Source organism: Chelmon rostratus, chromosome 24, assembly GCF_017976325.1.
Source record: "Chelmon rostratus isolate fCheRos1 chromosome 24, fCheRos1.pri, whole genome shotgun sequence".
NCBI lineage: Eukaryota > Metazoa > Chordata > Actinopteri > Chaetodontiformes > Chaetodontidae > Chelmon > Chelmon rostratus.
This window is the reverse complement of record NC_055681.1, coordinates 7,898,694-7,923,068: the sequence shown is the minus strand read 5'-3', so window position 1 is coordinate 7,923,068 and position 24,375 is coordinate 7,898,694. Positions and strand designations below refer to the sequence as shown.

The following is a 24,375-nucleotide window of genomic DNA, read 5'->3' as shown; positions in this document are numbered from 1 at the left end:
CATTTTTTTTTCAGCCTTCATAGCTTTTTATAGACTTAATCGATCCTTTAGGGGCTCCCCTGTGGATTGAGGGTTAAGACACCGACCATGAACTGCAGTGTCTCTCCTCATTCACCTTTTAATCTCTAAGGCACAAAAATGCAGAAAAAATATAAATCAATCTGTCAATCCTGGATCATTTGTCAAATACTTGAACTGATTTACCAGGTAAGCATTTTCTAAATGTATTTTTCAATGTATTAGGTTATCCACACTGTAAAAATGCAGCAATTTATACTTGACCTCATTATTGCACCTGCTGCTTGCATCGTGGTGTGACATAAGATTGAGTGCAGAGGAGGACTTTTGGTTGGGAACTTTGCTGCATGGTTTGATTTACAAAAATGGAGCTATAAGAGATCCCAAATCGTTATCAGATCAGGTGTATGAAAAATATCAGCATCATGCCAGGTGAAGGATAAGGTAAAGATTAGCCTCTGACATTGTCAGTGGGAGGAGCACACTGCCTAGAAAACACTCGGGAAAACTCTGTGAAAGGCCTGCAGCGGCTCAGTCAGAGTCTGGACCTGAACCCAATAGAGCATCTCTGGAAAGACCCCAAACGGCTGTTCACTGACACTCCCCATCCAGCCTGGTTGAGCTTGAACGATTCTGCGAAGGAGAATGGGGGAAACTTTCAAAAGAGAGGTGTATTAACATATAACTCAATGTGAAAAACCTTAAAGGGCCTGTAGACTTGCCGTATGCACTGTATCGCCACTAAACTAAATACAGAACTGTGTTTGTGTTAAGTCAGCACTGCTAGTGGAGAGCAGCATAAAGGCTAACACTGTTCATCTAATGCCACTATTAGCTAATTGTAGGTCACTCGAAATTGTTTCAATTATTCCTCTGCTTCGTCTCCTTCCCTGCAATTTTCCTAGCACCAATTTCACCCCCATCTCACCATATGGGAAAGTTTCCACTGTTTATTTTTCAGCTGCCCAGTTTTAATGTGGCCTATATTCTTTCATGGAGCAGAGTTACAGCAGCACTGTCACGGTTCTTTATCGGGATATTGCTCCAACATTCAGTGCAGCTAGGGAACAATGCTGTATGACTTGCCCTGTATGGGGGGCATTTGTTTATGAATGAATGAGTAGTTCACTTGTGTGTGAAAGAGCAATTGCATTCATACACTTTAATGAGCATTGGCTATCAGTTGGTTTATCCTGCACTCCTGAGTTCAGTTGAGCCTTGTGATTATGTTCAAATACAAATATTGATATGATTCCTTGAGTGATTATAAGGTCTCCTGATTGCTGTCTGTCTATATTTGTGGCAAAAAGTGAATTACCTGATGTTTGTTTGTGCAAACACAACCCTACACAGAATATAAGAGCCGCCCTTCATCCGATACAAAGCACAAGAAGTTTTCTGCACAACAGCAGGGCAGATAATGGGTTTACCTCGCTGAGGAGTTGGAGGTGTGCAGCCTGTCGCCTGCAGCTCTTCATCCAACAGCTCACTGCAGCTGATCCTTGTTGCATTTCTCCCTTGCAAAAATTTTTTATTATTTGCAGGCAAAAATGTTGAAAAACGATGACGCGTTTTGTCGATGCATTTTGATGGGTGATCGATGTCAGCGCTTCCTTGGGACTGCTTCAAAAAAAAAAAAAAAGCCACTCTGTGTTTAGCAGGTTTGCGTGAGCAGTAATTTAACACAGCTCTGATACAAAGTAAGAAGAGTGAACAGCGAGGCTGTTATCAGTGAGACCAAATTAAAAGCAACAATGCTGGATTTCACACATGCTCAGTTTCCTGTTAATCACTCTCGTGTAGGTCGGCAATTTGGATTCAGCCTGGGAATGGCGGACTCCGCCACTAACAATGAAAACTACTACATAGACATGACAACACGCCAACCGTAAATATAATCAACAAACAGGGTTTGAGTTCATGCAAATCATTTTTTGGTCTGTTTTAAATTAACATGTTTTTTCAGAACTCATCACAGTTCACAGTTGAGTTTGAAAGCGTCAGCGGTTCTTCATGTGTCATGTGCTGCTGTTATTTTACCCACCATATGTGTGTCCACCCTCTGTGTGTGTGTGTGTGTCTCCATGTGGGTATGAGTGTGTGTTTACTCCACATGCTTTTGTTGCACAGCTGCATGTGTCCCAGAGTTTCCTGATAAACACAGTCCCAAATCTTGACTCACACACTCTGAGATAATGCACGTGTGAAAGTTGCCGAACCTTGACTTCTTGAAACAAACAAATAATATTGCAGAGCCCATACACATCAACAGTGACTCCCAGCACTCATACCTATCGTTTACTGCTGCGCAAAGCTCTCTTTCAACCCGAGCGCACCTCTCACTGTCGCTGAAATGGGTGCATTTTAACTGCAGTGATGGACATTACTACAAGCATTGAAGCTTTGTAGTACTCATGTAATAAAAAAAAGTCTAATGAAGCAAAGCAATAGCCAAGCACACCTTTTTTAGCGAGTCCAGTCCTATTTGCACTATTGACTTTGTAAAGCTCCACAGAGCTGAAGGCAGCTGCAGAGTTTGGTGAGCGTTCCTTGTTGGTTTGTCACGACAAGCACGCCTTTCATTCCTCCATTGTTGATATTAAAACATATTGAAGTTCGCTCTGTATTTATTATCACAGTCGTGTCTTTATTGTTGCTACTGGCCAGATTTAATCTGCTGTGACATTTCTGGCAGTTTTTGGAGAGGATCTTTAGCTAATTCCCAGGCATAAAACATGTAAATCAACTTTTGTATTTGTTGTTAATTAAATCAAGTTATTTCTGTCGCTGTGTCTGCCCGAGAAGTCTCCAAGCAGAGCTGGCTTGTGCAGTTGATTGGTTCCAACAAATCCATCTGTGTGTGTGTGTGTGCGTGCATGCTTTTGTACTGCTTTGTGCATTTTTGCTTAAGACCAGGGTGACTCATATTGTGTGTGTGTGCGTGTGTGTGTGTGTGTGTGTAAACCAGTGAAAGCAGAGCACCATGCTGTCCCAGGCTTCCAGAACATCGTCTCTCTGCTCAGTGACTCATTCATCCAGACTGAGGATGAATCTGTCAGGGCTGTTTCCCAGGGAGTCTTCAGGCTATCAACACAGTCAGTGTCGTCTGCTTTCTCATTCTGAGAGATGGCCTTGAGTGGATTCGAAACAACTAGTCTATTTTTCATCAGTTGATCCTGATCATGTTTTGCCCATTGAAAATCAATCGGACTCATTTTTCCGTCAAAAATGGCAAATGTTTTCCAGCCTCTCCAGTGATCAGCAGAAAATAACCTTCCACTTTTTCTGAAATTGGCTAGAGTAAATTTTATGCCTCCATGTCAGCGAGAGCTGTGGCCGGAGGCATTGTGTTTTCGGGTCATTCGTACGTCCCACTGTGCCGAGGCACGTTCTTGTGGACACGATATCTTTCTTGAGCTGTGGCACAAACATCAACTTGGACTCAGGGATAAACTGATTAGAATTTGGCGGTCAAAGGTCAGGGTCACTCTGACTGCACAAAAAAAAAATGTAGGCATAGCTGAAGATGTCGCACGCTAATTCTAACAGGATTTCACACAAATGTCTCATAAGATAAAATGGTGACATTTTATATCCAAAGGTCAACTTCACTGTGACATCATCATGTTCTGTAAAAACGCTTTTCTGGCCATTATTCAGCGCCATAACTCAGGAACAGAAGGAGAGATTGTGACCATATTTCACAATTGGTCAGATATTTAATTGGTGACACTAATCTTGGCCGTCCACCTCGAAGCTGTGATCATTGAATAGATCTTCTGTGCTGCCAGGTTGAGGATGAGGCATCCACGTTTTACAATTTCAAGCTTCTTTGCAGCAACATCCATATTTGAAGCACTGCAGTAAATCACAAGCTCATTGGTTTTCCTGATATTAAGCGTCAGGTGATGGGATAAAAACATACACTTAATGCCTCTTATTAAATTCCCCCTTCACGTCTTCACTACATATATAAAGAGTCTGAACAGACATGAATGTAAACTGCAACTTAATTGGTTGGCGGGGTCATACAGCTGCAAGGCTACTTGAGGCAAGAATGGCAAATATTTTCTTCTTTCAGCTTCTCCTGTGTGAAGAGTTGCTGCTTGTCTTTGTGTCATATAATTGTAGTTGAATGACACATTTGAAGAGGTCACATGTTATACAATTATTGTTTGCAAAGTATCTATTTTAAGGTCTAAAGTATTAAAGATGTCATATTATGCTCATTTTTTTCGGTTCATACTGTTATTTGGGGGTCTACTAGAATAGGTTTACATGCTCTGATGTTCAAACAGCACATTTTTCTGTGTATATAGTACAGTGATGTAGAACCTCGATTCATCATCTGTCTGAAACGCTCTGCTTTAGCGCTGTCTCTTTTAAGGTCCTCTTTCTGACAAGCCCAGTCTGCTCTGATTGGTGAGCCCCCACAGGCCTGAGGCCGCTCTGTAAGCAGGCACTGCAGCCAGGGAATCACTGTTACCCAGTCCAGCTGCACTTAGTATCACCTCAACAACTGCTGCTAAACCAAAAACTTCAGCACTGAACATGTTCGAGCAGGAGTCTGATTCATGTTAGCCTCAGCCTCGCTGCAGCCTCATTACAGCTTTATAGTCTGAGCAAGCTAGCTGCTGGGTGCTAATCAAAGTTACACAAAGCTGCCAAGTGAATAATTCCTGCAGTCTGTCCATTTCTTTCTTGCTGTATTGTTACCTTAAGGATCTGTCTATCAAGTAAATATACACGCAACAGCAATGCATGCAACTAATTCACCTGGTTAGATGTGAAAATATCGGAAGAGGGGCGAGAGGGAGGAAGCATCAGGTGGAAAACAATGTGTGGAGGCTCAATATTTTCATGCCTAATTAAATCACCTCATGGTATTACAACATAGACTGCGTTGTTACCAGCTATACCCAAAAACACTGCAGTAAAGTGTTTTATTTGGAGTTGGAACTGACTTAATTTTAAAAAAATGGAAAAACATTATTTTACTGATAAAATAACTATTTTTGTCTCTGTGTTCCTCTTCATGTTTCCCAGCCTTTCTCAGGTGACCAGATGGACGACTTCAGCAGTGAATTATTCAGCAGTTTCTTTGATGACCATCTATTAGAGCGGCCCCTGCTGGCAGACAGACCTTCGCTGTTGCACATGGACATAGACAGCAGCCCAGGTCAGCTCCTCTTTAATTACGATTGCAAGAATATGCACCCCACTTTCCTCTCAGCTCCTCAAACTATTAAAATAAAAGAACACACTGTAAGAACTGTACAAAACTCTAAATGCATCAGGGGTTAGATCACAGTGGTTATTCCTTCCAATAACATTTCTCCAAGATTCCTAGTTATTTCCAATGATTAAAATCTCACAGCAGGTAGCTGCAGTTGGTTGGTGGAACCCTTTCCCATTGCCCAACCACTGTTTGAATATGTTTGCCTTGAAATGCTAAAAGGCCAAAAATACCATAGTTTTCCTCACTGCAGCTAATAGTGACATTTACATGACCTTCTCATTTACTCAGATAATGTCCAGCAGTGCAGCAGCCAGTTGCTCCACTCCTGAGCTAATGTCTGAGTAGAAAAGTTCCCAATCCAATTATTTGGTTTGAATGGAAAGCCAAAACTCTGCAGGAACACCGGCCGTATCAAGTTGTAACTTCCCAAATACTGACATCAACCCTGGCTCGATCGTCCCCAGAGAGGTCGAATTCCACCATATGAGAGCCAGTTTCTGTTGCCAAAGTCTCTTACTTCCAAAGCTCTGCTCTTTAAACCAGAAGGACACACATTAGACTTGTACTCTTCACCTAGCAGGTGCTGGGTCTGTAAAGAGGAGGCAAATTGTTGGTTCAAGCCTTAACTGGCTGAGCTACTTCGAGGCACTCACTGGCAAACTAAAATGCAAGAACTGCTCAAATAGGCGTTATCCATGCTCATAGTTATTTTACAGTGGATTATTTCAGCCTGCTGAAGCAGTCAGACAAATCAGTGTCCCTGTCAGATGTTGCCATGGTCACCAAAGCTATAGACACACAGCATCCGGCGACGTACTGTGAGTTGGGTGGTATTTTGTTTTGGCTTGTCTGTTTTCCAACATGGCAGCCGGATCACAGGCGTTCTCATATTACAGTACAGTACAGTAAAGTATGTAAAGTTGATAATAAAGCTGTCGAGATAATAAATCATGGATAATAAGCCCCCTTCAGACATGAGCCTTATTACATAAATGTGAAGCCCATTTCACATGTCAGTGTCATGTCTCCCAACTGTGATACCGCTCACACACCAGGTGGTAAATATGTGAACACTCTGGCTCTTTCTGCCACATCGTTACATAATGGACACCTACAGTACGCCTGAGTGACAAAACTGAAGACAGGTATGTCACATTTTCCATTTCTGAAAAGGACCTCTGAATCTCACAGATATCCAAGCAGAGCACAGCTACTCTTTGAGTGAAGACTCCGCCCCCCAGAGCCCAGCCCTGTCAGTCAAAATGGACCAAGAGTCTGGTAGGTCATCCTATCCATTAAAACGTGTCACCAATTCTTAAATTCTTCTGCTCCTTGCAAGCTTAGTTTACACTTCCTGGCAAAATGGCGAGCCAACCAAAACTTCGCGGCTGATGTTTAGTCTGTTTCTTCATCACCCTGGCTGTCCCCTGTTTGTCTGGTTGGCTCTGTTTTCTCTCTGATATAGTGTTTGTCATGCACTCTGACCCTGTCTGCTGCCTTTTCAATCACATAAACTCTGACTGAATTAATCCACTCTCTGTCATGTAATCTGTGTGATGATCAGGCCAAAAAAAAACCCCTTACTTTCAGCTGTCATTCTCTGAAAGTGTTTTCCTAGCTTCAAATATAGGTGTATTGCATGTTCTCCTTTTCAAAATAACCAGAACTGCTTGAAAATGAAGCTTTATATCATGTGAATAGTTGCATTCAAGACGTATGTTGGATTATATATACATGTAGAATTAAGGTTTGCTTAGAATTATGTTGAATGGGACACAACCAAACCTTGATGCTTGATGCAAAGACTGGTTACAAGCAAGCATGATGGTTCATTTGTCTTATAAGGACCGGGGTTATTGATGTGTTGATTGACAGGAAGACAGGCCAATTGGTTGGTTTGCAAGTCTGACTTAAACAGCGGGGAGGATGCCGACGTTCCACTGGGACTGATAGGTCAGCTGTCTGTTATGTTGTATGCAAGAGGTGCCTGTAGGAGTGTTTGTCTGCTGCAGTGTAAGACAGAAATACTGTGTATTTCAGATTCCACAGTGTCTTTCTCTCTGTCTGACTAACCTTCCTCATTATCTCCTCCCGTCGTCCTCTCTGTTTGCGTCTCTGGCCGTCCTCCTCTGTCTCTGTCTGTACCTGTCTTTCTCCCTCTGTCTGTCTGTTCTCCGTTTGTCCCGGGGATCCTGCTGTCTGAGCAGCAGGATCCCAGTCTGAGTAGTTTTCCTCCAGCTAAGCCCTGCCCACCTAACACACACACTCACACTCACACACACACACACACACACACAACGCTATGACAAGCATATGGTTTTGAGTCTGCAGCTTTAGCCGAAGGCAGCGGAAACTCTCTCTTCTGACAGGTTATCTCTCTCTCTCGGTCTCTGTCTCTCTGTCTCGGTCTCTGTCTCTCTCCCAGTCTCTCTCTCTGTTTCTCTCTCTCTTGGTCTCTCTGTCTCTGTCTCTCTCTATCGTTTTCTGTCTCTCTCTCAGTCTCTCTCTGTAACTGTTTTTTATCATTCCTTCTCTGTCTCCCTTAATCCAATTAAATCCACTTTATTGGTATGAATATTGGATTACCTGGATTGCCAAAACACCACATTGAACAAAACATCTTGCTCACAGCATAAAACGACTGCCTGGCCTGTGCATTGTTTTCAGTTCAATGCTGTGAACCATGATATTTATTTATATAATATTCTGCTCTTTAAAACGTCGGACTGAATGAATCAGAGAAAAACAGAGTTAGAATCACTCCGATCAATCCAAATCTAACATCTACGCGGTGGTAAAAATGTAAATGTAAATGTGATGCCAAAGCAAACAGGATGTTCGAAAACCTAAAAGAAAACCTGAAACATTTAGACAGCTTTGATTTCATGGTCGCTCGTATATATTTTTGTCATTCGCTGCCTTCGTCTGCAGTTGCATACCAGAGCTCGCATGTGGAACATGCACACACAGAGAGAGAAACCTCCATGTCATATGTGTTTGAATGTAATCCAGCCTATTTGACGTTGAACTTTATCCAAAAGGCATTTCGCAACCTGAATCTGCTCAGTATTACTTTTCCACCAATTTTACATCTTGGCTTTGGTGCCCCTGCACAAATGCGTGGTTATATATACATACATATACTGTTATTATGACTTCCTGGGTATATATCAATCTTTCCCCCAGATTTCTCTCCATAAATGAAGTTTAATGTTATTTGCCAGATTTTGTGTTCATATTTTTTGTGGTACAACAACTGAAGTGAAACGGCGCCAACTCCATACAACAGTGTGATCCTCTTTTTCCAGCATATGTTCTTACCCATTGTAGTATGTCGGATGGAGGATGACCGAAGGGTTTTCCTGCGTGTCTGTTTGCATGGTGGCTATTTGAAGCGTTGTTTTTGCGGTTTTAACAAAAATGGTCTCTGGACTTCATCACTGGGGCGGTCTTCTGCTCTTGATGCTCCACCTGCAGAATGTTGCTCTGCGCTCTGATCTGGGTGTCACATGTCTGATTAAGCCACTTGTTGGAACACCGACTGCATACTTTTCATTTTCAGATTTACCTCTTCACTTGGTTCACATTTCTTCTGAAAAATCTTTTGTCACACAGCTGGACCATTAGCTGCCATTTTGGCATGAAAAGTATTTTGACAAGACTGCTGCAGCTGAAAAGTTGATCCAGTCATACAGTATCACTCTAACAATGGCATTTCAAGGTTGGGCTTGCAAGTGTTTATCCACAATATTTGCCTTGGACCATAACTGAGATTTGGAGTGTGTTTCAGTGCATGTACAATAGATGTTAACACACAGGCGCACATGTAGACTGTAGTTAGACTTGCATGTAAATGCTGGGATCTCTTGGTACTCAGGCTTCAGAAGATCCTTGTCCATGCTGCATTTTGTTGCCTTCTCACAGGCCTTCTTGGCATCCAGCGAGACCACCACTATCAGAGCAGCAGCTTGTTTGTCTTGATGAATCAGGTTAATTAACCACCTCGGGATGTCAGAAGTGAGTTGACCTTTCAGACAGCCAGCTTGTTCTGAATGAAGAAGTTAGTCGATCATGGTTTATTCTCTTGAAGAACAGCATAGACAGCAATTTATGGTCCTCCCTAAGTAGAATTGTACGAGGGTATGTTAAACAGTGAATCCAATACAAATTATAAATCAAATTTTGGTTGATTTGGCACCGCTCACTCAATGGTCTTACAGGAAACTGCCAGATAAGCTGCTAATTTTGCACACTGTTCACAAGTCTGAGCCCCCTTAAAAGCACCAGATTCAGTTTGTTGGGATGGACAAAATAATAATAAATAGTTTGTTTTATTTAACATAGCATTTTAGTACTCCTAGAATAACATAAAATGAACTCAAACTCAGGCCCATGTGTCACCAGTCTATGGACCTCCAGGATGTTTTCTTACCTCATAACTCCCATCGAATACATTGATACTGCACAGCCAGTCATCATTCCACAATGGAAGAGCATGCAGGTCTTCTTCACATTTTAAACATGTTGTTTGCAACATGTTTGTTGTTTCCGTATTGATACCTGATCGTGAGTTTTGAACCCTGCTGTCTCGTTTTCTTTTCCCCTCTCAGCCGATGGTGTTAGTTCTTGTTGCTCTCATTCAGTCAAAGAGACGCTGTGTGTTTTACTGGAGATCCTACTGCGCTGCTCCATTTACGGTTTTCATACCCCTGCTGTCCCACTGAGATCAAACACAGCCACCACCTCTCCACCTTTAAACCCCCCTGTGATGACTGCCAGGAGCCTTTGTTCATTAGCCATTGCTCGATGATAGGATTTCTTACCTGCTTTTACTAGCCACACAGGCAGAGTCTCTTTTATTAACAGCATCCAGAGCGATTCCATAAAGTGTTTCAGGAGAGGATCAGGTTTTACTGTATCCAGACGCATCTTTTACAGTTACACAACACTGGTCAACTCTACAAAAATACAAAACAATATGTCTAAAATGATGTTTAGACCCCCTTCACATATGTTTGGGATTAATATTCAGTGTGTGGAATGCAGTACATGGTATACAATCAAACAACCAACACCCACATGCATAACAGAGGAACTTGCTTTCCTGTTCAGCTCCTGTGTATAAAACATATTTAATCACCCAGTTGTTAAAAATATGTAATATTTTACTTTGAATTGTGTTGTATGTGGACTGCATCTCACTGTCCCCCCTTTAAACATTATGGGACAATTTGAATCATGTTGAATCGTGTTTGAACCATCAGCTTCTTACTTTTATTTCTGTTCATGTTGTATGTATGAACACAATAGATTAGATCAGACTTTATTAATCTCACAATGGAGAAATTCAATACTAAATTGAACACTAAATACGTATTCATGACTGACTCATTCATATGCATATGCAACGTTTTTGTCAGTGCAGGGTCAGCCTTCCTATGTATTGGCTAACAGCTAGCAGCTTCTGGTATTCATTATGCGATGGCGGTGGAGAGCTTCCAATCAAGCCCTGGCTTAACAGGGGCAGGAGGCTTAACGAGGCTCAGGCTAGCAGCAGGACCGGCCTCATTAGGAGAGGCTTCTGAGGGTCTGGCTTATAGAGAGGATGTGGGGGATAGGTAATTAGTGGAGCCACCCCCAAACTGAATTCACATGTTACTCCTAATCTCCTAGTCTCTGATATGTAGTCATTTATTTCTTGAAAGTTTTCAGTCACCATCCTTATCAAAGACGTAAGTGCAAATTGACAAACTGGAGGTGGCGGCGAATGGGAGGCTGTAATGAGTGTATTTTAATAAATCAGTGGTCAGGGCTTAGGTAAATACAACACATGTTCAACAGTTTCCATCACCGTGTTTTAATCAGGGTTAGTCAGGGTTGATTTTGAGACAGGACTTGACTGATTAACCTGTGTCGACTAACAAAATGTAGGAAGAGAAGGCCTCTCAACTGATGATTCCCATCATCAGCGTGTAGAGCCCTACATTTTGCTCAGCGTGTCCTTTATCTATTGGTAGAGCTGAAACAACTAGTCAATTAATCAGTTAATTAATTAATCAATTGACTGATCAATTGACTGAAAATGTTTCTTGTCAAGCAAAAATGCTGCATTAACTCTATCCCCTTAGTTGCAGCCTCTCACACAGAATGTGAGGATATTTTGCTCTCCTTTGTGGTAAGGCTTCAGTAAATCATAATGGGCGTTTTTTCACTGTTATCTGATATTTCACTGACGAAACAATTGATTAATGAAGAAAATAACTGTTAAATAAAGCAATATTGTAAATAATAGTTAGTTGCAGCCGTGCACTACAGCTGGCCTAGCTCTGGGAGGATATGTTGTTTTTTTGTGATGACATTAACATGCTGCTTTGGAATAGTCATCAACTCATTAGCCCTCACTGAATTAGTCAGTAGCACAAATCCAAATCGCCAGATACAGACTCAGCTGAGCTGAAACAATTGCCGCAAATGTTGACGATTTAGAGACGGTCTGACCTTTCCTCTAGTGCCAGCGTCACTTCAGAATGTCCGCCTCTCCACAGGTCCCAGTCCAGCGGGCGAATGGGCAGATTCAAATGAAGTTTGCTGACCCCTTTGATTGCCGTTTTTTTCCCCAGCACACACAGCTTGTAAACTTCAGCAGCATTTTACCAGCAGAACGTTGCTAGGAAACCAGGAGGTGATTAAAATGACGTTCACTCCCAACGCGCACACACACACACAAACACACACACACACACCAGCGCTTGTCTTGTTAAACTGCTGCCGTGCTCTTTCCATACACCATGGGTGCCTTTCGGTAGTGTGTTTGTGTGTGTGTGCGTGTTGTGACAAACATCAAAGTGTCCGTCTTGGTGTGTATGTCTCATTCTAAAATGAAAAAAGCTGACTCGCTGAAACATCACACACCCCTCCGCCTCTGCCTGCCTACCTGCAGCACTTCTCAATTTAAAGTTAAATGTTAAAAGTTAAAAAAAAGAAGTGTGTTTTGGAACAGCGCCCACTCAGCTCACCCTTAAAATGGTCTTAATTTAAAGCATACATAGTTAACCTCCATCGCTCAGTCTATTGTTACAATTTCTGTCAACACAAGTACTGTCCGAATAAACTGCACGTTATTGTGAACAAAATATTTGTAGTTAAATGCATCTGCATCATTTTCATTTAATGTCGTAGTGCAGCTACATAAAAGATGTGGGCTGATGACGGTACTTTATCTAACTTTATAGCAACTCTCCAGCGATTTAGTGTTGCACTGCCACAAAGTGTGGGCACTTGAAAGAGACGGATTAAGAAAGAAAGAAAAAATAGTGGTTAAAAATGATGCAGCAGAAACTGATATCCCATATTTATACCCAAGTATGGGTCAAGCTCAAACAAAAACTACAATTCCCACAACTCAAGTGCATGTTTCATTACACCCTGCCTGTCTGTTACACCCCAACATTTTTCAAACTCTACATCCCCAAATTGTAATCCAGGTTTTCTGTTATGATTTAAAAGCCCCAAAATCAGTGATTTTATCAGATTCAACAAAGCCAACCCAGAGCCACAGAAGGCATTCAAGACCAGTCTTCATAAGTAGTATTTCCCATGACAAGCAAACTGATCTTCATGTGTAAGATTGTTGGAACGCTCCTTTAAAGGTATCTTAAAAGACATCCAATATAAGACGCTGAGTCAGTAAACTCTGGATCATGTAATGCTGTTGATCGCAGCATCTGGATTCTCTCTCACAAATAGGAATTAAGTTAGTTGGATGGTGTGCTGAGTGAAAAAAATAACCACATTTGGAGCACTTGGCTGTTTCAGGTTTTACTCAGTGCCCTGACTCAGTAATCCTGCTTTGTGAGACAGACTCCAGGAGACATGACCCTCTCTTGCCAGTGGCAGGATTTTCTTGAGGTCTGTAGTGACATCTTATAGCATTTAAGCTCACTGTGGCGCAGTGGTGGCTGCAAGAGGTTAGCTGACGTCCAGACTGAAATCAGCCCTGTGCTACAACAGCACGGCAGGCAGCACTGGTGTGGGCGTGCTGGTTTAGGAACCAGGAAGGGCAATTTGAGTAAAAGACTCATGAGTTTATCGTGAATCTTTGAGATCAATGACTGAATGAATGGCGTGAAAATATGATTTCCGTCCAGCTCTGTTGCAGTCATCGCACATTTTGTCAGCTGACTGCAATTATTGATGGAATCTTTGCTACTCATGTCATGTCACTGATGAATTGTGATGATGTTTGCCCCACAATAAACATCAGTCCCTGTCCGCTTTGGTTTGCCAGAGGTTATTTCAGGAGGTTGGATGCTGCTGGTGGTGGGGAGGACCAGAGCCTCTTCATCATCTTGCCCACTAGGACACCAAATATACCAGGAGTGCTTGTGACTAACTTCCCTGCATCCCTGCAGTGGCACTTACGTCCCTAAAAATACTTAGTGCAGCTCACAGTAGACTAAACCGTGTACCTGTGAGATGCTCTGAGAAATATATCCTTATTGTGTTTTGGTGAACCTCCTTCAAAATTGTACTCGAACCTCATTGTCGGTTCACTCAATTATGCATATTTTCTGCAGTGTTGAAAGGCAGCAACTGTTTCTTTGCTCAGGAGGGATACTGAAGACGAGTTGCTGGTTCAGCCCATCTTTTATTTCAGGGTAGATACACACTCACTGGAGACAAATTATGCACCACAGTTGCCAGAGCGATGTCGTCCAGCAGTCTATAATGACCAGCTTTGTCAGGAAGTGCTCAAATGTTTTGGGGAAGCTCTTTGAAAGTGTGATTTATAAGCTACCAGTTACTTCCCATTGGAAGACCTACAGCAAAGCCTCGCTGGAGACAGATGCGCTGTAGTTACATTTACTTAATTTGCTCAAAACATTGTGGTTCATTCTGCTTTTTGAGCAGAGCAAAGAGCTTTCTGGGTTAGAATTAGGTTTACTTTTCTGAACCTGTGATGTTTTTATCACCATCTTTATTTAAAATTTTAACTGTTTTAACTTAAAGTGGTTTTTTTATTTACAAGTATATACCTGGCTGAAACAAAAATGTCTTTTTCCTTTTTCCTTAGAATTTGAATGGAACTTCAGTCAGGACCTTTCAGCCATCTTGGTGAAACAAGAGGAGCCTGACGTGGGTCAGCGGTTAGATCCTCAACCTCTGGAAGGCCCACCTCTCATATTAAGCCCCGCCCCCCCACACAGGGGCTCGCCATGGAGACATACGGTTAGCATCCTCAAAGAAATACTACAAACTGTGTTATTGTCGGTGTTTACCGGTCAGTGGTCAGTTCATCAGCATCGCTCTCATTGATGTGTTTCTGTAGGAGCGCAGTCAAGACGAAGTGAAGCCAGTCGCCATAAAAGATGAACCCAGAGAGATTGGACAGTATCTCAGCCTGCCCAGCGGTAAACAAACACACACACACACACACCTCAGACAGATGCACAAACACACCCACGTGCCACAAAACATCATCAGCACACATCTCATGTGTAGCAAGTTGTTCCAGTTACCAGAAATACACTTGTCAAAGAAAAGGAGAGTAGTTGAAAATAGAAGCGCTCAGTCAACACCCTCCTCTCCTTTAGATGACGCTCTCCAGCTCCCACCCACCCCTCCCAGCAGTAACCACGGCGACAGTGACGGCTCCCTCCCTCCCTCCTCCCCACACCTCCCTCTGCCACCAGCTTCCCCTCAACCACAACAGAGGCCAGGAGGTCGTGCCTCCTCCTCTTCTTCCTCCTCCTCCTCCTCAGCCATCTCTTCTTCACCCCTCCTCACTGCACCACATGTGAGTAAAAGAACGCCTCCCTGCATCTCTCTGCCCTTCCAGACTCTTTTTTTCTCTGCATTAGTCAGCAGTCACCTTCACTTTATTCTGCATTATAACAGAACTACAGCAAATTGGAGTTAGCTTAAAATAAAATGCATGTTCAGCACAGCCCAACCTGTTCTACTAATGGGTGGGGTGAAAATATTATGGTGCCTCCAGCACCCAGGAGCTGCTTATTCAGTGAAAGTGATAACAATCATTCATTCAATGGCTCATAGTTCAGTAAACAGGATGCACCAAGTGTTAGGTTTATGGCAGTTGTCAACTCCACTTCTAATGTGCAATTTTGGCTTATAATTAGAAGAATGGAAATATTATTCTTCCATTAACGTGTTAAGCTTTAAATCAGGGTTGAGATATTAGGGGGAGCCTTTTGCAATTTTGTGCGCATAACAATTGATCATATGTCAAGTGATAGCTACAGATTGCATGACTATATATTGTTGTTTATTGTTGTCTTAGTTAACTTGTCTGTTAGTGATGGATAGTCGGGAATTTGGGTGTGTTAACCAGCTGTCATGGTGGAGTTAAAGGTCCTATAATCTGTTCATAAAATGGGCCATTGTCTGTATGGCTCTTTGTTATAATGGTTAGAAATATATTGATGTAGTGCTTGTGTCATTGTGCAGAAGCTGCAGGGTTCAGGACCCCTCATGCTGACAGAAGAAGAGAAGAGGACCCTGGTGGCAGAGGGGTACCCAGTACCAAACAAACTTCCTCTCACTAAGAGTGAAGAGAAGGCACTGAAGAGAGTCCGACGGAAGATCAAAAATAAGGTAAACACAGCACCTTTCATTTCGTTCGTGCTCACAGCTGCACTGAACATCAGCCATTTACAGAAGCAGTGACTCGGACTGCCTTCTATTCTTAGAGTGAAGCAGAGCTGAAAAAAAAATCAGTTCATTCATCAATAAGCTCAGACTAATGACAAATGATGTTGGTGGTGTTGAAACAGAAATACTGTAAGGACTCAAAGCATTTACTAGGGTTGCAAATCAGCTCCATCTCAACAAACTGCTTTGGGTGACTAACACTAAGAAAGGTTAGTAATATAGAAATGAAAAAATGTCTTTGCATCTCGCTGATATTTTTCCGTTTTTCTCCCCAGATATCAGCTCAGGAGAGTCGGAGGAAGAAGAAGGAGTATGTTGAATGTCTGGAGAAAAAGTAAGGCTCGCAAAAAAAAAATCGTTGTTCCCATTTTTTCCATTCCTTTTCCACTCCTTTTGGTTTACCTTTGTATCTGTCTGTGTGTATTTCCAAACCTTTTTTTCCCATTATAGTCCACTCAAACAGCATTAAAGTAATCATACTACACTATATCAGTGGCCATAATATCAGAATAGTCTCGCCAGAGCTGTCAGATCATATTTCCAGATTATTCACATCATACATGTAGCTGTTGCAATCTGGAATAAAACATCACACTGTTGTTCCTGAACTGATCTGTAATTAATCCATCTGACTTCCTTACTTTGTCTGTCGCTCTCAGCCACGATGTCCATTAGTTTCTGCTGAAGACATAAATCTTTCAAAACAAAAATATATACTTTCATGGTTAAAGAGGCTCAGTGGAGCTCCGAATGAGAGGCAGAATGAGCAAAGCAGTAAAAATAAGCAGTAAGGCGACTACTCAAGCCCAAAATCAGCTCGAGTTTGTAGCAACATGGCAGATGAAACTTCTGCAAGAGCTTAAAAAGCTGAGGAAAAGTATGACTAGCGAACTCACAGCGCTCCTGAATAGCTCCTTCGAGCTCCTTAGTCGGATCATTTCAGTCGACTTTGGCAACCCACGCTTTTACTGTCAGAGCGGTTGAGACTAGCCTATCTGACCATAGCGACAGGGTGACACAGCTGGAGGTTGACGCACGTGGGCTCCAGTCCAAGCTAGAATCAGTGATGGAGGAGAATACGGCGCTCACAGCCAAAGCGGAAGACTTGGAATACCGTTCAAAAAGCCAAAATCTGACTGCCGCAAATATGGAGGGGAACGATGCTCGGGACTTTATGGCCAAGTTGTTCTCCGCCCTCCTGGGAGACTTGCTCTGTAAGAGGTCACACTCACCGCAGCCTGCAGCCAAAATCACATATCAGCCTCGTGGCCTATAAAACACAAGTGACACTGTAATGTCAGGTGGGCTAACAGGACACTGAAGTTATTATCCGAACCGCACAAGGCCTACAAGGTTTCTTTTTCGAGAGCCAGCAGGTCTCATCACATATTCCCACTGCTTTTTTGGGAAATGCTGAAAGCTTTTATTTGTGTGCATATCATTTGTTTCAGTGCACATTAGAAAAAAGAGGAGTTTTACTGCGAACTTTACAAATCACAGTAGGTCAGTCATCCATCCGTAAGTGGCAGAAAGTTTATGTGAACCAAATCGTGAGCCGAGTGAATGAATCGTGAGTCTATCTCCGCCTCTCCAACTCTTGAAATGGTCGTTTTGTTGGGTGCAGAGAAGGCGTTTGATCGGACAGGATCCACATTACCGAGGCCAGACTGAAGAAGAAAATGTCCATTCCGATACCTGGAGCAGATGCTCCCTCTCTCATCATGCAGACCACACACACACACACACACACATTCTCTTTTGATTCTTCAACACCCACTCTGAAGTTCTTGACCTTTCCCAACCCCATGCCCCTTAATTGCTATCTTTGGTGTCTCTCCTGTTGAAGGCAGGTATGCCAAATGCCAAGCTGACCTTGTTGCGTTCGCGACCCTCATAGCCAAACGTTGTATATTGTTACATTGGAAGAGTGTGTGTGGAACAGTGTTTTGTATGTGCAGCACCAATGTTCATCATAATGAAGGAACATGTCACCTATTGCAACAGTGAGGCAGTTTTTGGGCAACAATAGAGCTCTATGACACAGAGGAATAAAATATATCAGGCTGTACTTGTTAGTAAGATCAATTCATTGTTGGTTTTGGTCTTTTCATGAGATTTGTTGACAATAAAAAAACTGTACACTATTACAAGACTTATCTTCTGTCAGGCCGGGACTCAGATCAGGACTCAGACGCAGAGATTTCAGCACACAGATCTTTATTGAACTCAACTCAAGATCCACCTCGATGAGTGTCAAACCAATAGGCTATAGAATTATACTAGGCAAAAGGCTATTACTATAAATATCTAGTAAGAAAAATAACAAAGAACAGAAAACGCTCACTATGAGGATTAGACTAGAAAACACTATGACTATAAAAATAATGAACAAAAGACGCTCCAGAAGGAGGAAAACTCTACGGGCTAAGAATACAGAAAACCTACAGAAGCTAGATAAAGAAACCTATAAACTCAAAATACACTCCGAAATAATGGAGGAACTAGAACCTTAGTAACAAAATAAAACCAACAGAAAGTCACTCAACGATGAGGAAAACAATTCGGCTATGAACTAAACTATGGAAATAAACCAAAACTATATTATCAAACTTACAAACCAAAAACACTCACGAAGAGGAAACTAGAGCTTACAGACAGATACTGTGGCTGTGGCAAGGACAAGGGGGGATGACAGGCTCGGGTGAATCGCCGACGGACAAAGACACACTGGCACAAGAGAAGGGAGATGCAGACTATTTAACACGTGGAGGGTAATCAGGAACAGGTGGAGACAATAGGTAATCAGGGCGGACACACGGGACACATGAGGAAGGGCAATTGCTCTGAAACGAGAGGAGAGTTAGACCTTCAAAATAAAACAGGAAATGACAAGACAACAACCCCATGACAAGACAAACCTCACCGCGGTGTGACATCTTCAAGCTTTTTCACTGGATGTTCCTTATCAAAATGCTTCTCGGGACTTTCGGCAACCTCCAACTCCTGTTATGGACTCATAACTTACCTTGTTGTTTTACAGTGGAGTTGGATTTTTTAAAAGTGAATCATGGAATAAGTGTTGCACTGCTGAATTAATAGCTGCACCAGCAAGATGTGACCAGCTATTCAAGCATGTATCCTTCATAGCAAAATATGAATGACTTCTCTTCTTCTTCTTCAAGTTGTCTAACAATGTATTTAAGCTTGCTGTATTTGGTCCAGAAAGCAACCATGTTGGCTCGTAAGGTTTCCATTGAGTTGAACCTGACCATAAGCCTTTGTATACATAATTGTACTATTTATGCACATCGCTGGCACAGAAAAACATGAAAATTGTAAGTGGCAAAAGTCAGAAAAGACAGTTGTGTAATTCTGAAGTGAGCTTGGTCCTTGAAGATTAATTAAGAGGCAGTTTTTGTGTTTAGAGGTTTTCTCTACTGCTTCAGAGCTGAATGTGGTAACAGACACAAGAGCACAGTAGGGGATTAAAGGGGAGGCAGCCAATCAGCTAAAGCCAGAAAACTCACAGGTCCTTGTGGGGTCAGGTACAAATGTCCAGATTATCATACTGACAGAAAGTATTTCATCATCACAAGTGAACAGAAACTTTCTTTCCTTCTCTCCTTTGCTATGCTGGCCATTCCTTGCTATGGCAGGTCTCCATTAACCTGCTGAACATGAGTCAGTGAGGGAGAAAGAGAGGCCAGAAGCTTTTAGTTGCTTTTATAGCAAAAAGTAAACTGATGCAATCAATGGACAAATTCTCAAAAAGGTTCATACAGGCGGTAACAAAGTGGCCGATTAATCCCATGAGAGGATGTTTCCTTATGCAGGTTCTTTTGACTGAATCAGCACTTGAGAGAAGTAAGAGGCAGTGTGTAAGCACAGAAACACTTCTCTTTCTGTTCTCTTTGTGTTTATGTTTCTTTTCCGGACATAAGGACAGGATTATTGGAAGATCTCTCAGAACGAAAACAGCGGGACGACTCGCTGAAAGGAATGTATGAATGAGCCGTGTTCAAAACGAGCACAGGAGGAGATCAGAGGGATTCTGAGCAACAGAACACAAAATGGGCAAAATGTTCAGTCGATGATGGGAATCAATCAATTAGCGGAAGGTTGGGAGGAGGCCTTCTCTCATTCTGCAAAATTTTGTTGGATTTTGTGCAAAAATGATACACAGAAGAATTTAAACGTCACACTTTAGTGTCTCAAATGTTTTTGTAAAAATACTGTGCTATGAAAATAAAATGGCACTGCATTTTTCGAGTAAATAGATTGTTCAGTGTACTTGAAATGTGCTCACCTGCTCACCACAACCTTGACTGAATGAATGGTCCATGTCCATATGTATAATATGGACATGTATTTGCTATATTTATTCATGCAAAGCATAGAAAGAATGAAGTGTGACTCAGATTAGCTGAAGAAGAAGAGTCAGCAGAGAGCTGTGGAGTTGCAGTGAAGATCACGCTGGTCTGCAGCTCGCTGCGTTTTCAAAGGAAGAAACTGCAAAATCAGGGCTAAGACGTCAACAAAAATGCGTCTCTCTCTGTTTTATCAGGGTGGAGAGCTACACGTCAGAAAACAGTGACCTGTGGAGAAAAGTAGAAAACCTGGAGACCGCCAACAGGTGAGGCTGTCTCTCTCTCTCTCTCTCGCTCTCTCTCTCACACACACACACACACACACACACACACACACACACACACACAGGCTGACACACATTAGGGCACACACACAGACCGAAGCTGTTGTGTGCTGGCTCCGAACACTAATAACCCAGATCCAACATTCTTGTAATGATGTTTGGATTGTCATCACTAAAAACAGCAACAAGATGGCAAAGAATGCGCCTCGATAAACCGAAGGGGTTGAACGATCTGTGCTGCAGCCGGGCTGCAGAAACTGGGTCTGATCTTTCTTTAATCTTCCTTGGGGCAGTGACCATGATTATAACTTCAGGCAGGAAAATGTTGATTGAGCTGCAGTCATGTAGCCTTCAAAGGACAAAAGCATGCAGCTGTAGGTTATACGTATGAGTATTTATGCTCGGTATGTAAAAACTTTTGGGGTCTACAGTTTATATGCAGGGTGTCACACTGAGAGAATTATAGGAGTCTGAACAGAAATTTGTCTGCTCCATACGCAAAGTGTAGACTCACCCAGCTCTGTTTGTCCCCTCTGTTATTATAACAATATGAGACCAATCTGCTATTATCTTGGAGTGGGTGGGTAGATGAGTGGGTAGAATGGTGGGTGGGTGTGGTGGGATGGAGGGCTAAGGTTTGTAGGGGGGGTCTGTCTCTGTCTGTCTGTCTGTGGCGGCCTCAGCCTGTCATTAAAGCTGCAACTTAACAGTAGCTTTCATCATGGAAAGCAACCCCCTCCCTTCCCACCGCACACACACACACACACACGCACACACACACACACACTCACACTGATGAATATGTTAAACCACCACAAGGAGGAACAATGAGTTGGCACAAAGTGGCAAACATGAGTCAGCACACAGCACGCTCACTCTGTGCAGGTCTAAAAAAAGTTTTCAAACGAACAAACTAAATTTAAGGTCCAAGTTTCTAAAAATTCCCCAAATGCAGTTATTAGTGGTCATTGTGTTCCCCATGCCATGGTTTCACTGTTCTGCATGTCCACTCATGTAGCATTAAATGTGGATTAAAAAGTCTGGAGTCAAACTTCGAGTTAGATGAGAAAGCTGATAGTAATTTAATCTTTGTGTGACCAGTGCAGGTAGAGGTTCAGGATATGTTTTGCATAGCTTAGCACAAACACTGGAAACAGGGAGAGTCTGCGAGCTTAGCTCTCATAAAAGCAAAAACAAACACCTAATCCATTCATTGAGGTTTTCCGTCTTTGTGCCGAATATTTACACACACAACCTTCACCCAGCCAACCAGCATGGCCTTTGTAAGTACTGTACATTTAAAGCAGCAATAACCTCAGCAGTAAATCACTGTGGTTTCACATCAAAGTCCTGTGTGAGAGATGCTGCTCAGCATCATCCCATATAAGTTTATTACAGCCGTCAACTGTCAGTTCAATGCTACGTTCTGCTGCATGTGACATGAAACACCAGATGTACAGACGGACCGACCGATTTGCTCGCTGTTAAGTTTGCCACCTGCATATCTGTTTCCAGCTCATTAAACAAGTGACTGACTTGCTGAGGGCTGGTCCACGGTGTGTTCAGCAGTAACTGGTTCTCTGTCTCCGCTTAGTGGTCAGAGTGTGTCCTCACGCCTACTGACGGCTCATACCATCAGGACCTTGCTCTCCAGATCCCACTGACACACGGTATTCCAGCGGTTTTCCTCTCGTTAAGCGTCCAGCCCCATCGTACTCTTTGCTCACTCTGGCTAATTGACGAAGCAACAGTAAATCTGGTGAATTAAGTTTACTTTGATGTCTGATCAAGCCAGTATTGAGAACGAGACAAGAGGAGAGAGATGACCTGCAGGGACACTGGGGGAAAGAGTGTCCTCTCAGACTCTGCACAAATCATCGCAGTCAACCTGTGAAATGATGCCTTTTTTTCTCTTTCATTTCCTTTCTCTCTCTCTTTAGGTCTCTCCTACAGCAGCTCCAGAAGCTTCAGTCACTGATTTCAGGGAAAGTTGTTCCCCGTTCTTGTAAAATGGCCTCAACTCAAACAGGAACATGCCTCATGGTAAATATACTAATTGCTGTTATCGAAAAGCTGTTTTAATATTGTTGTTGTGTATTTGCCTCTGGACAGTGTATAACCAAACGTTACATTCAGGAGAAAACACTCCTTTTTTCAGCTCTATTCTAAAAGAATGACCTTCGGATATTTATCTGTGACGTGATGCTGTGTTTATCTATGTTGTCTCCAGACTCGGAAACTTCTCCTTTATTTATTAATGTGAGTTTTTTGCTCCTCTCTCTTCGCAGATGATGGCCGTGTGTTTTGTCCTGGTGTTGGGCTCCTTCTCACCCTGCCTCTCTCCCCTCTCCTTCCTCACCGACACCTCCTCCTCCTCTCATCCCTCCTCTCCTTCTCCTCCATCAGCGGACCTCTACACCACCAGTCAGGGTAGGTCTAGAAATGTTATTGAAGTAAGCTCAAAAACTCTTTTTAATGCACCCATAAACTTCCCTTGTGTTTGGCTCCTTTAGTTAACAGCGTAATACATTTCCCAGAGTGCCTTTCAACAACCCAAAGACTATTAGAATTTAACACTTGTAGTTAAAGACCAGTAGCAATTCTTATAGCAATAGAAGAACAAATCAATCGTATAGAGTGCAACACTACAAACTCATTTCTCTTAAAGACAACTTGTGAAGAGACAAGAGTATTGACTTTCCCGCTGCATTCCACTTTCCTATAAATTCAATGTCTTTCACCACTAACTCGTGGGAAACCCCCTCAGAAAGTAGAAGTTAGGCTGTCATCATGGTAAATACCACTCCTCTCTGCCAACAACCATCCTCTGAGTGCTACTGGAAAAAGTCTGCTCGACTGTAACCATGAGGGGCTGAGAGTGGCCATATTGCCCTGCAGTATGGGAGGAGGTTGTGTGAAAAGTGTGATTCCCTGCTTGGGGCCCCTAGAGGCCACGATGTTCATAACAACCTAAAATACAATCCGAAAAATAGATGCGATTGTTGGATAATTTTGTGGCAAACTGCGCATGGGTTTTCATATTTATCGTGTACAAGTGGCAATTTTGGTGGTTTCTCAGAAAAGGCGGGGCCACTAAAATCAGCCTTATTGTTTACATGTAATTTCAGTTCTTTTTCGAGGTACTTTGTCGTGCTGCAAACCGATGGTCAAGAGGGAATTTCATCTACTACTTCATCCATTGCCAGTGTATCGACTGTGGCACGAGAAATGTCCAGTAAATTTCACTGAAACAGGGCCAATAACTGCTGACATATTGTACTTTATTATGTTCAGTAATTGAGAATTCCTTTAATGACATGATGCCTGAAAGCAGTGCTTCCTGAAAATTTAACCTGATTTTCCCATTCGGTTATTTAAAAGTTATACAAGCACATTAAAACATTAAAATTGGACATGTTGCTTGGTAAATGAGTGCACACTACCACTGTCACTTTTTAGAAGTGACTTTTTGGCTGAAATCAACAACCTGAATGAATCTGACGAGTCACCGCAGCCCAAATGACATGCGAGTGAAAACCAGAGTGTGTTTGTGCGTTGCAGTCCGTTCCCGCAGCCTGCTCTTCTACAATGAAGGGGCTCCGCTGGAGGAGAGCTTAGAGGCATCAGAAGGAGAGAGGCTACAGTCAGAGAGCCATTCCCACATCCAGACGAGCCGATACACAGCTGACGCACACAGCAACCGGACAACTGGGCCCAAGCTAGAGCGGAGGTAGAACCATGTGTGGTGGTCTTTTTATGTCCAGAAACCCTCAGTGTCCTCTCACCATGTAACAGT

At 42.6% G+C, this 24,375-nt stretch overlaps 1 protein-coding gene across 1 annotated transcript in view; it reads left to right on the top strand.

Annotated features, from left to right (window-relative positions):
- The window catches only part of creb3l1 (cAMP responsive element binding protein 3-like 1), a 36,495-nt gene that overhangs the window by 8,601 nt on the left and 3,519 nt on the right, over positions 1–24,375 (top strand). Inside the window, exons 2-12 of the mRNA XM_041966499.1 lie at positions 5,065–5,197; positions 6,449–6,535; positions 14,331–14,485; positions 14,586–14,667; positions 14,851–15,053; positions 15,725–15,871; positions 16,204–16,262; positions 20,493–20,561; positions 22,520–22,622; positions 22,868–23,009; positions 24,141–24,309. Of these exons, the coding sequence (XP_041822433.1) occupies positions 5,065–5,197; positions 6,449–6,535; positions 14,331–14,485; positions 14,586–14,667; positions 14,851–15,053; positions 15,725–15,871; positions 16,204–16,262; positions 20,493–20,561; positions 22,520–22,622; positions 22,868–23,009; positions 24,141–24,309 (1,349 nt within the window). The remainder of the gene's footprint in view (positions 1–5,064; positions 5,198–6,448; positions 6,536–14,330; positions 14,486–14,585; positions 14,668–14,850; positions 15,054–15,724; positions 15,872–16,203; positions 16,263–20,492; positions 20,562–22,519; positions 22,623–22,867; positions 23,010–24,140; positions 24,310–24,375) is intronic.